General features: G+C 39.8%; 1 protein-coding gene across 1 annotated transcript in view; it reads left to right on the forward strand.

Moving 5' to 3' along the window:
• Positions 1-14370, forward strand: part of PKHD1L1 (PKHD1 like 1) — a 163549-nt gene that overhangs the window by 47633 nt on the left and 101546 nt on the right. The window contains 9 exon segments of the mRNA XM_029063819.2: positions 248-411; positions 1741-1913; positions 2723-2867; positions 3532-3686; positions 4735-4857; positions 5086-5191; positions 7646-7765; positions 11691-11855; positions 12598-12719. Of these exon segments, the coding sequence (XP_028919652.1) occupies positions 248-411; positions 1741-1913; positions 2723-2867; positions 3532-3686; positions 4735-4857; positions 5086-5191; positions 7646-7765; positions 11691-11855; positions 12598-12719 (1273 nt within the window).

Below are 14370 nucleotides of genomic sequence, written 5' to 3' on the forward strand. Positions count from 1 at the left end.
GCAACTTCATGAAGGCTAAACAGAACGGGTCTGAAAGAGTCAACACTCTTCCCAAATGTCTAGCTTATTAAGGCAACTAGAAAAATACTGCTCACTCTCAGGTCTGGTGGATGTTTGACAAAGGATTTGCTGGTGACTCTTCTTTTAGAGTTTGTTGCTCTTCTACATTTTAATATCTTGTATCATGGAATATTTGCTTCTCTGAAATGTTCATCAGATCTAATTTATTTATATGGATCTATTTCAGCTGGACATATACTTGTATAGATCTTCTATCCCTCATTCAAGAAAAACACCCAGGAAATAATTTTCTACTTCAAAGGATCAATTTAAAGAAAGCATCTGAGGCTCAGTCCTTTTATGTGGATGTGGTATATATAGGGCAAAAAGCTACATTCTCAACTGCAAATGGTATACTTTTATTGTTAAAATTTCAACCAAAAGCTTCTTAAGCAAATATGCAGTAGAACTTTACATTCCAAATCATCTAGGTATGGGGGTGTAGAATATTTTGTAGGACTATACAAATTTATGTCAGTGTGCATGTGAGTGTATATATATATTCATGCACATATATATTTCTTCTTATCTATAAATCAATCACTGATATTTATTGAGCACTTTAGCTTATAGTATTGAGGGAGAGAGAGATGTTAAATACAGATAGGGGAAATGGCAAGATATAAGGATACCATAAGTGCTGTAGGGCTGTGATGGTGGGGTGAGAATCTATAGGGTTTAGATCCAAGTTCATAGGAAATGCAGAAGGAAGAGTGAGTAGGGGAAAGGAGGGCTTATTTGGCCTCTAGGAGGAAATGTGATTTTTAAGAAGAATTTGGAGGTGGGGAGACTGGAGCTCTGTCAGGTATGAAAATGGAGGGAGTTTCAGGCCAGACAAGAATGAGGGAGAAGGGTCGATAGTAGGTTAGATGTGATCACAGCAAAAAGTGTAGGTTAGTGTTACAGGATCAAAGTGTTTGCGTTGGGTTGCAATAGGAAAGTAGGTTGTGAGGCAAGGTAGGAGTGGGGAGCCAAGTGACTGCCTTAAAGCTTACCATGGATGATAAAGTTCACCAGTGAGTGCATGTATGGCTAAAAGGCCAATGTGGGATCCCTAGTCCTGGCCACTTGGGGCTCACAAAAAGGTTACCCCTTGTTATGATGTTGGCATTTGAAAGAATTATGTTAAACCATAATGGGACCATGTCTATCAACTCTGTTGTAGTGTTCTCTCCCAAGCTCTTAGTATAGTGATCTGCAGATAGTAAGCACTAGATAAATATGATTGATTGAAGGATTGAGTTCTAGACAGTTGATAAAGCAGCATTGGGAGTTTATAGATTTGGATTTCATTTATGCTCTAGGAGTTTGCATCTAGGATCTAGCTCCCAATATTAATTCAGTCTTCATGCTGATGGGAACCTATCTGTCTAGTAGGATTAGGGGTGAACTGAACTAGTGACAAAGGGGAACACTTTTCTTGACATTCCCTTGAGAGTTTCTTACCAATCAGTGGTACTTATTGAGAGCTTACTATGTGCAGAGCATCGCAGTAAGCACTTGAGAGAGTACACAGGGCAAGTAGGTACTATTCCTGCTATCAAGGAGCTTCCTTAGATCAATTATTCAAATATGTATTTGAAATATTTTGCTATACGACTTGTTGTTATCTTAACTTATTTTTGTAGGAACAGATTCTGCAGTTGTTGCTTTATTTTGTTTATCAATTTCAATATTTAGGAGTGCCAAAGAGAAGACTCCCAGCCTTAGCAAATAAGGGAATATTTTTTAAGCAATTTCAGGTGAATCAGACCCAAACAGATGGATCATTTTTAACCAACAGCTATTCAGTGACTATGTCGTCACATAACTGCAGTTACAGAATTCCCTTACTGGCAGTTGACTTTACTCAGGTAAGTCTACTTTTGCAAGTATCTCTACTGCTAGAGGGCCAGATCATTCTGATAATTAAAGTTCTGATGTGATGTTCTGATGTGTGTGTGTGTATGTATGTATGTGTGTATATATATATTATATATATATAATTCTATTTATTTATATTGATGCTATTTATGCCCGTTTACTTGTTTTGATATCTGACTCCCCCCTTCTAGACTGGGAGCCCATTGTGTACAGGGATTGTTTTTATTTGTTGCTGAATTGTACTTTCCAAGCACTTAGTACAGTGCTCTGCACATGGTAAGCACTCAATAAATATGACTGAATAAATAAATTTACTCCTCTCAGTATTTAAGGGCTTTGAGAGGTGTAATAAACCTTTCAGTCCAGGAGAGCACCATTTACTTACTCTCTTTCAATACGCACAAATACTAAAGCGATGGAACAATTGACTCCCTATAGATCTTAGAGAGGTACTTTAAAAAATAAATCATGATATTAATTGAGCATTTACTATGTGCAGAGCACTGTACTAAATGATAGTCGATGCTTTGTGGAAACAACCCGGGCTTGGGAGTCAGAGGTTGTGGGTTCCAATCCTGACTCCACCACTTCTCAGCTGTGTGACTTTGAGCAAGTCACTTCCCTTCTCTGTGCCTCAGTTCCATCATCGGTAAAATGGGTATTAAATCTGTGAGCCTCACGTGGGACAACCTGACTACCTTGAATCTACCCTAGTGCTTAGATCAGTGCTTGGCACATAGTAAGCGCTTAACAAATACCAACATTATTAATTAATATCTATATTAATTTTGGAAACTAGGCTGTGACAAATACAGAGAATGAGTCAGTTTTCAGAGGGACTAACTGGCCGGGAGAATCCCATGTTCTTATCAAAAGAATCCAAACAGCATCTCCTCCATTGCATGGCAGTTTTGACATCCAGGCTTATGGGCATTTACTTCAAGGTAAAAAAGATCACATAGGAATGTTATTTTTCAAGTGAAGTGTATGTTAGATTAATCAATATTACCACAAGCCTAAAAAACATATTCTGGAATGTGTCTGTGTGATCAGAGTAAATACATCCTAATCTATAAGACTTGGTGGCCATTTATAAATAAATGTTTTTGGAACCAGAGGCAAGTAAGAATTATTCAAATTCACCTCTTTTGTGATCTCAAGAAATAATCAGAATCTGAACTCTTTTGAACAGTTTAATGTCATAGAATGTAATTAAAATAATCTATAAGAGGTCATCTAGATCACTGATCATATGTAAAAATATTCTAGTATGAATATAGTGATTAATTTACCTCATTAATTTATTTATTATGATTCATCTTTCATTGATCTAGTTACTACCAGCTAAATATCTGCTTTTTCTCCCTACTGGTAGGATTTGTAAAAAAACTATGTGGCTTTGCTTCGCTCCATTGTATTGTAAGTTCCTTGAGGGCAGGAACCAAGTCTGCACCACTGTACTCTCAGAACTGCTTATTATGAGCAGTACTGTTAGGTGATCAATATGTTTTGATGATGATGATGGCAATTTGTCATTCACACTGAGTTTGTTGTAAGAGCAAATGGCCAGTGTCATAAATACCCAAACCTATCTATCTATGTGTACAGGTCTCCCTGCTGATGTTTCAGCTGTGGATTTGAAGTATGCTCTCCAAAGTATTGCTGAAATGGGGGAAGTCTCAGTAACAAGACAGGGAAGCTGCTCTGGGTACTTATGGAGAGTCAAGTGGAAAAGTGCATACGGGAACCAGAATCTTTTACAGGTTTGAACAAAGCCAAATATTTGCAACATTTCCTACTTCTAATAGCAGATCCAGATCTTCTCTGAAATACCTGCTTTACTGAAAGTGCAAATGTATATATGGCCTGTTTGTTCTTTAAAAAATGAGCAGACATGCTGGACTTGATTCCCACTGAAGGTGGATTTGTCAACCAAAATATTAAAACCACGCTGTATTTCTGTGGCTCTATGCAGAGGGCAAGTGATGTCTTTGGCATGTCTTGTCCTGCCTTCCCAACTTCAAAAGGGGGCACACAACACAAGAAGCAGACAAAGCAGAAGTGGAGAATCTGTCTCTGAAACAACTGTAAAGAGGCACTCCCTAACTCCCTCACACCTTATAAGGTTGGGGTAGAAACACATACTCTAAAAGACGTGAATCTGCACCACACTTCCTACCATCACACAGCCAGGAGTGAGTGCGTGCCAGCAGAAGGTAGGCAACTATCTGTTGTATTTGGGCACAGAGATGTCAATTTTTCATTTAGTGAATTGGGTCCATAGGGGATTGGCATCTGGAGAGGAATGAAGCCTGGGGGTCAGAAATACCCCAGAAATTTTAGGTCTTTTCAGCCCCAGTTGGAAACCCTCAGTGAGCTCTTTTCAGAGACCTGAGATAAGCAATCAATTAATCAGTGGTATTAATTGAGCACTTACTGTGTGCAGAGACACTGTAGTAAGCATAATCTGGCACTGTAGCTTTAAAGGCTGGGAAAGTGATTGCCTCCACTGCCCTAGTGGAGTGGGCACCTAATTGTGTCACCATGAGCCCACTGACTACACTAGAAAATACAGAAAGCACTTAGTACAGTGCTCTGCAAACAGTAAGTACTCAAGAAATACCACTGATTGATTGAAAGGGTTACTCCCAATCTGACCCTGGAAAGGAGGTGAAGAAAAGATAAATGGATCCTCAATATGAATAACGTCATGCATTTTCAAATACTTTAAAAATCAACATTCTGAGAACAAAGATTAGAAAATTAGCACCCCAGAATCCATCACAAGCTGTTTCTTAAATGTCTAACCAGATCAATGATTCCAACATCACTGGAGTAAATGTCAATATGTCAGCAACAAAAACAAGGGAAGGTGGCGTATTCCGGACACATGTTCTAGGAGACTTGTTCCGTACACCCAACCACCAGCCGCAGGTATTTATAAAGTTGGATTTTTATAGACCCTTGGTGTTTTTTTTCAATAGAATAGCACATGCAGTGTTTATTTTATAACTCTTGTGTAAATGTCCTGGTTGGAATTTTCACACCCTTAAGCAGCACACTTCTCAATCTCTCATTTTAATTAACTCCGAATAGTGAGTTTCATTACTTGTGGGACTGTGATGTTCTGGATGGTCTTTAATGCTATATATTTATTTGAAGGTTGAGGTTTATATCAATGGGCTTCCATCCAAATGTTCTGGTGACTGTGGCTATAAGTGGGACAACCAAAACACTCCAATCATCTCCTCCATTAGCCCTACTCAAGGTACCTCTGACAATTGTATTTGGTTTGCAATAGGTAAAAGGATCAATCTCAACTCTGAATTTACCACAACAGTGATACCTAGGAGAAGCAGAAACAGTTATAGTAATGACGGCATTTGTTAAGCACTTACTATGTGAGAAGCACTGTTCAAAGTTATGAATATCAAGTTCACCCTGATTAAAAAAAAAAAAGAGGAAGCAGTGTAAAGCACTTTAATGATTTCTCATTCATAATTAAATCCCATTTGCAAAATTCTTGCTCTTCTCTGACTTCGAACTATTGAATTCAATCCCTTATATATGTCATTTAATTTTGTGCTATTCTCTAAGACATTTTTGGTTCATTGTAAGGGTGGCTATTCCCTTCTGCACAATCATTAATCATGCGGCTTCTGGGTCAACGAGGAAACCAAATTAAATCTGCTATTCTGGGACTTTTTCTATGACTCCAAAATCTCATTCTGGTATTATCAAGATGAACTGGGTTGACTTGTAACATGAAGTGATTTAACTAATTATGATCTTTTTAAGCACTTATTAGGTGCTAAACACTATGCTAAGAAGTAGAGCAGATGCAGGATAATCAGATTGGACAAAGCACACTTCGTTGAATATGTCACCCTTCAGTCAATGTCAAATGATCCTGAAATTGCAGTAGATTTTAAGGAATAAGTGCTATCTTTTCAGATTTTTACATTTTTCCAGTCTCTTATGCAATTCATCTGAGTAAATACACATCTTCATTGGGACATATTTTTTATGCCATCATTTAATCTTTTTTCATAGGCAAATTGCATTAGGAGTTTGAAACTACTTCATTATGTCTATGAAGAAAGTACTATATTCTCCATGTTTCTGCACTTCCTGTGTAGAAAGTGTACCTCAATGTATCATAGTTATTAATATTATGCTTCAGTGAAAATGCACAACATTTCAGAATTATGAGTGTGTAAAGGAATTTTATCAAAAAGTGACCCAAATGTCATAGTTATTGGTCAATTAAATTATATGGCTTCTAACTAGTAAATAAACTTAGGTGTGTCAGGCATAAGGCACTATTTTAAGTCTTAAATTGAATTCAGTCATAGATTTCAATCCAGCATCAAGTCCAGTGATCGTAAGAGTCAAGATTTAAGAACATAATTTTATTGAGCCCTTCCAGAAATTCTAGAAATAGTGTCAATAGGATTCAATCAATCAATCAATATATTTTACTGAGCACCTGCCATATGCAGAGCACTGAATTAAGTGTTTGGAAGAGTCCATTCTCTGGAACATCTACCGTAATATTTACTAATTTTTCCTTATTACATCTCTAACCTTGAATTGTGGGTTAACTTATCAAATACTCTCTTCTGCCTATAGAACTTTCTCGGGTAACATATTCTTTACACTTGCCTGGCTTTCTTTCTCCTTAGCTGTTCTTACAAAACAGCCACAATATCTACCTGATTTCACAGTTCTGGGGCAGAAGTGGCTTAATTAATAATAATAATGATGATGGTGGTATTTGTTTAGCACTTACTATGTGCGAAGCACTGTTCTAAGCACTGGGGTAGATACAAGGTAATCAGGTTGTCCCATGCGGGGCTCACAGTCTTCATCCCCATTTGACATATGAGGTCACTGAGGCACAGAAAGGTTAAGAGACTCGCCCAAAGTCACACAGCTGACAAGTGGCAGATCTGGAATTAGAACTCACAACCTCTGACTCCCAAGCCCATGCTCTTTCCACTAAGCCATGCTGCTTCTCGGTCACTCTGACTTTTCTCTCCCTCCCATATCTCTCCTTTCTTCAATTTTCCTCCTTCTCATCATCTTCTCACCTCCTCCTCACTTCTCCTGTGCTGATTCCCTCCATTTCTTTTTCTCCTCCTTCTCCTTTCCCTTGTCCTTTCCCTCCTCTTGTCTTGAAAAATTGGACCTGTTAAGCAATTCTTGTAGGCTGCTCCCTCTCTGGACTCTACCAAGACCAATTTTTCTGAGTTAGCATTTTAAAATACATTTTAATATAAGTGCAAGAATTCCACTGTTTACAGGAAATGTAGAAGAAAAGCATGTGGATATGTTGGAAGTGAATTGAATCTATTCATAGAAATACGACAGATAAATAGGTGTATTTTACTATCTTTCAATCTTTATTAATTTTGTTTTAGAAAAACCTATGCAAATGGGCTTTTTCATTGAAGCCATTATGTCTTAGACATTAATTTCACTTGCTTAACTAATCTAGGAATTTAGTTTGGGTGTGCAATTTCACTAAAAATATCATTTATTTTTCCTATTGTCACTGATTTATAAGTACAATAATGAATGTTTTTCAGTGGAAAGTATCAATTTTAGATGCATAGATCAAAATAATTTATAATTTTCAAATATGATTTTACTTATATGTGGCTATATATATAGGAAATTAGATAATTACTAATAAGATTTTTTTGTTTGTTTTCTACAGGTTCATATGAAGAAGGGACAGTTCTAATTATATCAGGTTCTGGATTCTCTGGTAGTTCAGGCAGTGAAACTACAAGAGTTACTATTGGTGAAGTGAATTGCTCAATTTTTTCCATCTCTGGTAATACTCATTTATTTGAAATACATCTTCCTAATGCTCAAATGATACAGTGATGAAGTAGTGATAATGTAAGTGTGATTGACCGCAATCTCCAGACTTTCTTTCCCCCAAACACCCTCCCTGCAAATTCTACCCTGTTCCCATACAGACTTTCAAACTTTTGAACCCCTTCACTTTTGTAAAGTCAGCAAGCAGGATGGCTTAGTGGAAAGAGCATGGTCTTGGGAGTCAGAGATCATGGATTCTAATCCGGGCTCTGCCACTTGTCAGCTGTGTGATTTTGGGTGAGTCACTTAACATCTCTGTGTCTCAGTGACATCATCTGTCAAATAGGAATGAAGACTGTGAGTCCCACATGGCACAACCTGATTATCCTGTATCTACCCCAGAGCTTAGAACAGTGCTTGGCACATAGTAAGCGCTTAACAAATGCCATTATTATTATTCCCAAACTACCTTTTCTTAATACACAAATTCACACCCTCAACTCCACCCTCTCCACTAAACTCAGATCCCTCATTCCCTGACCTTCTGCCAACTTCCTACCACTTTGGATCACTCCACAGAACGCTTCCTCTATTCTTGTGCAAAAGAAGCAGAGCACTGCAGGAAGAAATTCAAGCATCAGGCTGACCTCATCCATCTTAAATTCATACTCATCTGCTTCAATATTGCCCTTTCTTCCACCCAGCGTAAATACTTCTCCATAATTAAGGAATACCATGTCCACTGTGCACACCAGCTCTTTCAGATGCTTAATTCCCTCTTCAAACCACAAATCCTTTCATCCCTGCATCTCTTGCCCCCACAGTTAATTTTCCACAAACTTCATCAGTAAAATTGAAACTACCAGATGTGCTCCTCCTAAAATTTCCCTGTTCTTTTACAGTCCTTTCCTCCTTGGGCCTACTCTTTGACTCTCCCATCCTTCAGAGCAGTATCTCAAATGTTCTCCTCTATCCTTTCAAATATCTACCCCTCAACCTGGAGTTCTTATCTCATCCCTTTGCATCTTATCAAAACAGTTGCCCCTACCCATCTTCCCTTCCTTACTGTAACCTTCACTCACTTTCCAATGAATCCTTCCCCACTGCTTTCAAGCATGCACATGTATCCTCCATCCCCTCAAAATCCTCTTCTGATTCTATGGCACCCTCCAGATATTGCCCCACCTTCCACCTACCATTCCTGTCCAAACTCGTGAATCGTCATCACCTGCTGCCTCCACTTCCAATCCTCCAATTCTTTCCTTGAAACACTGCAATCTGGCTTTGGCTCCCTTCCCTCTACAGAAACGGCCCTCTCTAAGGTCACCAATGTCCTCCTTCTAAGCAAATCCTATGGTCTCTACTCCATCCTAGTTTTCCTCTACCTCTCAGCTACTTTAAGACTCTTTGGACCATGCCCTTCTCCTGGAAACATTGTCCAACCTTGGCTACAGTGACCCTGTCCTCTACTGGTTCTCCTAATTTTTTCTCTCTAACCATTCATTCCCAGTCCCTTTGGCAGACTCCTCCTCTATCTCCTACATTCTAACCCTGAGGGTCAGCTCTGGGTCCCCTTCTATTGTCCATCAACACCCACTCCCTTGGAGCACTCAATCACTCCTTCAGCTTCAAATACCACCTCTACAGGGATGATTCCTAACTTTACTTCTCCAGTCCTGACCTCTCTAAAGTCTCACATTTCTCCATGCTTCAGGACATATGAACTTGGACATCCCACCAACACCTTAAATTTAATGTATCCAAAATAGAACTTGTCTTCCCACTCAAACCTTGTCCTCCCCTTGTCTTTCCCATCACTGCAGAAAACATCACCACAATACCTGTGTCATAAGCCCATAACCCTGGCTTTATCCCTAACTCATTTCTCTCTTTCAACCCACATAATAATAATAGTAATAATAATGGTATTTATTAAGTGCTTACTATGTGCCAAGCACTGTTCTAGATGCTGGGATAAAGACATGGTAGTCAGATTGTCCCTCACAGTCTTAACCCCCATTTTACAGATTAGGTAACTGAGGCTCAGAGAAGTGAAGGGAAGAGAAAAGGGAACAAACCAGGGTAATACAGAAAGGAGTGGGAGATGAGGAAAAATGGGACTTAGTCTGGGAAGGCCTCTTGGAGGAGATGTGCCTTCAGTCAGGTTTTGAATGGGGGAGAGTAATTGTCTGGCAGATATATCCCGGCTAGACTACTGTGTCAGCCTTCTCTCTGACCTCCCTTCCTCCTCTCTCGCCCCGCTCCGGTCTATTCTTCACTCCGCTGCCCGGCTCATCTTCCTGCAGAAACGATCTGGGCATGTCACTCCCCTTCTTAAACAACTCCAGTGGTTGCCTATCGACCTCCGCTCCAAACAAAAACTCCTCACTCTAGGCTTCAAGGCTCTCCATCACCTTGCCCCTTCCTACCTCTCCTCCCTTCTCTCTTTCTACCGCCCACCCCGCACGCTCCGCTCCTCTGCCGCCCACCTCCTCACCGTCCCTCGGTCTTGCCTATCCCGCCGTCGACCCCTGGGTCACGTCCTCCCGCGGTCCTGGAACGCCCTCCCTCCTCACCTCCGCCAAACTGATTCTCTTTCCCTCTTCAAAACCCTACTTAAAACTCACCTCCTCCAAGAGGCGTTCCCAGACTGAGCTCCTCTTCCCCCTCTACTCCCTCTGCCATCCCCCCTTTACCTCTCCGCAGCTAAAGCCTCATTTTCCCCTTTTCCCTCTGCTCCTCCACCTCTCCCTTCCCATCCCCACAGCACTGTACTCGTCCGCTCGACTGTATATATTTTCGTTACCCTATTTATTTTGTTAATGAATTGTACATCGCCTCGATTCTATTTAGTTGCCATTGTTTTTATGAGATGTTCTTCCCCTTGACGCTGTTTAGTGCCATTGTTCTTGTCTGTCCGTCTCCCCCGATTAGACTGTAAGCCCGTCAAACGGCAGGGACTGTCTCTATCTGTTGCCGACTTGTTCATCCCAAGCGCTTAGTACAGTGCTCTGCACATAGTAAGCGCTCAATAAATACTATTGAATGAATGAATTCTTCCTGCCCCACAGCACTTAAGTATATATATCTGTAATTTTATTTATTTATATTGATATCTGTTTATTTGTATTGATGTCTGTCTCCCCCCTTCTAGACTGTGAGTTTATTGAGGGCAGGGATTGTCACTCTTCATTGCTGTATTGTACTTTCCCAAGTGCTTAGTGCAGTGCTCCACACACAGTAAGTGCTTAATAAATACGATTGAATGAATTGAACAAACAAATGAATACTCTCAAAAGATGTAGAGATGCAGTAACTCTCTCTCCCTCAGAAGTTATTCTTGGTTAGCAGCAAGCATGGCTGCATTTCCGCCCACCCCACTTTTCCCCAGTGGTGCAAGGAATCAAGCATCAGGGGATCAGATCAAATCTTCAGGAAGGTACCCCACCACCCCACTTCCAGGTGCCCTTCCATTACTGCTCTCAGCCCTTGAGAATACAGTACTCACCCAAACATTTACAGAGCACAGTGATCATTTCCTGGAGCTGAAGGGCATTGCATGGTCTCTCCCTCCTCATTCTCATCCCACAAGTCTACTTGGCCTCCAGTCTACTTGGTCTTTTTATAACTTATGCAGAGGGAGAGAATCTCATTTTAATTCCTCAGTTTTATCTGGTTGTAATCATGAGCATTAGACGAGAACTTTGTAATTATTGCTGAGATCAAATTACCTGGTTGTGTGATTCAGAAGTTTCGCCCTCTGAAATGACAGCAATATATAATGTGTACCGTTTCTTAAGATCTTTACCAAGAATCATGGTCTTTTTTCTGTTTGACTGACTTTATTTTGCTGTACTATAATTACTATTATCATTAGTTTTACTGACAAGCAGATTTTATGTCTTTTCTATCATATTCTTTTCTTTTTTTCTTCTAAGAAAATGAGATTCAGTGTCACATACAGAATGGAAGCGGAGGAACCTTTCCAGTTGCTCTGTCCATAGCTGCCTTTGGACTGGTGCAGAATGCTGGGGAGAAGGGATTCAATTTCACTTACAGGACTCAGATCTCACAGGTCTGGCCTGTTTCTGGAAGCCTAGCAGGTAAAAGATTCCACCTTCTACTTCAAACCAGTGTGGAACTGTTTTGGCAGAAAAGGAAAACTGCTTAAAAAAATGGCATTTGTTAAGCATTTACTACTTGCCAGGCACTGTACTAAGCTCTGGGATAGATACAAACTAATCAGGTTGGACACAGTCCATATTCCACATGGGGCCCACAGTCTTAGCCATTTTACAGGTGATATAATTGATATAACTGCTCTATCCAGTAGGTCATGCTGCCTCCCAACCAGCTGTTCCTCTGCCCCACCACCCCTACAGCTTCCCAAACACAAGTGGAAGTCAGCTTCTCCACTTCATCCAAAAGCAACACAGAATCATGAGGAGATAGGAGATGCTGACTAAATCCACCCAAAATCTCTGCCGCTTCTACCTCAATCCTGGGATAATCCTTGCTACCTGATAGAGGATGGGGAGGAGGAGGTTTCATAGCTGTCATGAAAGATAGAAGCTTAACTCCACCACTAGGTAAAATTTTTGGATTAAAAAATCTTGCATCAATTTTCAGGAAAGTGGATGAATTTTTAAAAAAAGATTGAAGAGAAGCCTGATTTTTAGCGACTTTCAAAGATATACAGAAGGATTTAGGCTGCTTATGAAGGAAAGAGGGCTGTTTTGCACCCAAATTAGAAATATTTTTCACGAAACCAGAAAAATCCTCTGCCATAGTGAGCAGAACTACCTTCTGTTAGCTTACCTTTTTTGTGTTCTTTTTTCTGTTCAGGAGGCACTCTGCTGACTGTTTCTGGGTTTGGCTTTAATCAAGACTCAAAAGTCCTAGTTGGAAATAAAAGCTGCAGTGTTCTTAAGGGAAATTTTAAAGAGATAAAATGCAGAACCCCAATGGTAAGTTTCAAATTTAATTTCTACCTTCAAATTTTTAAATGAGACTTCATTTTCAAAATGGCAAACATATTCAGACAGTAGTGGGAATGTGATAGGCTCCTCACAAACCTGCTACATTTTGCTTTTGAATGATTTACTCCTGATGTTGCATTAAATTAGATTACAAAGTTGTCAAGGGCAGGAACCATGTCTTTTGAGTCTATTGTACAGTACCAAGTGCTAGAAAACTGCTAAGGAGATGCTTAATAAATACCACTGATTGATTTTTTCATTTGTTCCTCTATTCAAACACTACACTGAAAGCCAAAATAGTGATAATATTATTTTATCCTCAATAACCTGTATGAAGATTGAAATGCTACCTAATATCTTGGGTAGTTGTTTCTGAAGAAAAAAATTGTGATCATTTTAAAGGCGTTTAGGTTAGGTTGAAACCAAATTGTTTGATTTGCTCTCTTGAATTGTTTAGACTCAACATATCCATTCAAATATTTAGAATCAAATCATTGATATTCAAAGTTTATCATAGTAATAATATTTCTTTGGTCTTTACTGTTCCCAACACTGTATTAAGCACTTAATATTACTGTGTGCATAGCGCTATATTAAGCAGTTGGGAGAATACATTGCAAGAACAGACACTTTCCCTGACCTCAGTGAGCTCACAGTCTAGAAGATATTGGAAGAGCAGTGGTCTTCTAGAGAAGATGGGGAGAGAGATGCAGTCTGAAGAGGGGTCATGAGAAAGACCCCTTAACATTTAGAGAATATTTTTAGGTTAATATTTCCCTTAACATTAAGGGGAAAATGCACTGGTGAGCATTAGAACTGGTCCCTGGTTCACAAATACTCCCAATTAAAAAATAAGGCGGAAAGGACATTGGTGACAGACAGATATGGAAGGATGAAAGAATAAAACACAAAAAATAGACTAAAAGATGAGGATGAGATAAATACATTTCTTGTTTTTATTTTCTGAATTAACAGTCTGTGCAGTTTTCAAAAAACCTTCAACTGTTGCCCATTGCTTTCTGCATCAAGCAGAAACCCCTAATCACTGGCTTCAAGGCACGCAATCAACTCTCTTCCCCACTACTTAAGCTCTCTCTTTTTAAGGTACTTTTTAAATGCTTACTCTGTGTCAAGCAGGGTTCTAAGCAATGGGATAAATCCAAGCTAATCAGATCAGACACAGTCCCTGTCCCACGTGGATTTCACAGTCTAAGTACGAGGGAGCATCAGTGTTGTGTCTCCTCTGTGCCTCAGTTCCCTCATCTGCAAACTGAAGTTAAGTGGCTTGCCCAACATCACAGATGCCAACCTGTTCTCCATACTCCACAGATCCTCCACAGATCCCTCCAACCTACGTATCATGCCTCATTCTCATCTCTATTGTCATTGATTTCTTTCTCACGATCCCTCTTCAGCCTGGATCTCTCACCCTATCTCCCCCAGTGGACCACTGCTCTTCCAGTATCCTCTAAACTGTGAGCTCACTGTGGTCAGGGAATGTGTCTGTTCTTGCAGTGTGCTCTCCCAAGTGTTTAGTACAGTGCTTTGCACATGGTAAGCACTCACTAAATATGATCGAATGAATAAATATTCAGGGTCCTTCTGAAATCACATCTCCTCCATGAGACTGTCTCTGATT

The sequence above is a fragment of the Ornithorhynchus anatinus genome, chromosome 4, assembly GCF_004115215.2.
Source record: "Ornithorhynchus anatinus isolate Pmale09 chromosome 4, mOrnAna1.pri.v4, whole genome shotgun sequence".
NCBI lineage: Eukaryota > Metazoa > Chordata > Mammalia > Monotremata > Ornithorhynchidae > Ornithorhynchus > Ornithorhynchus anatinus.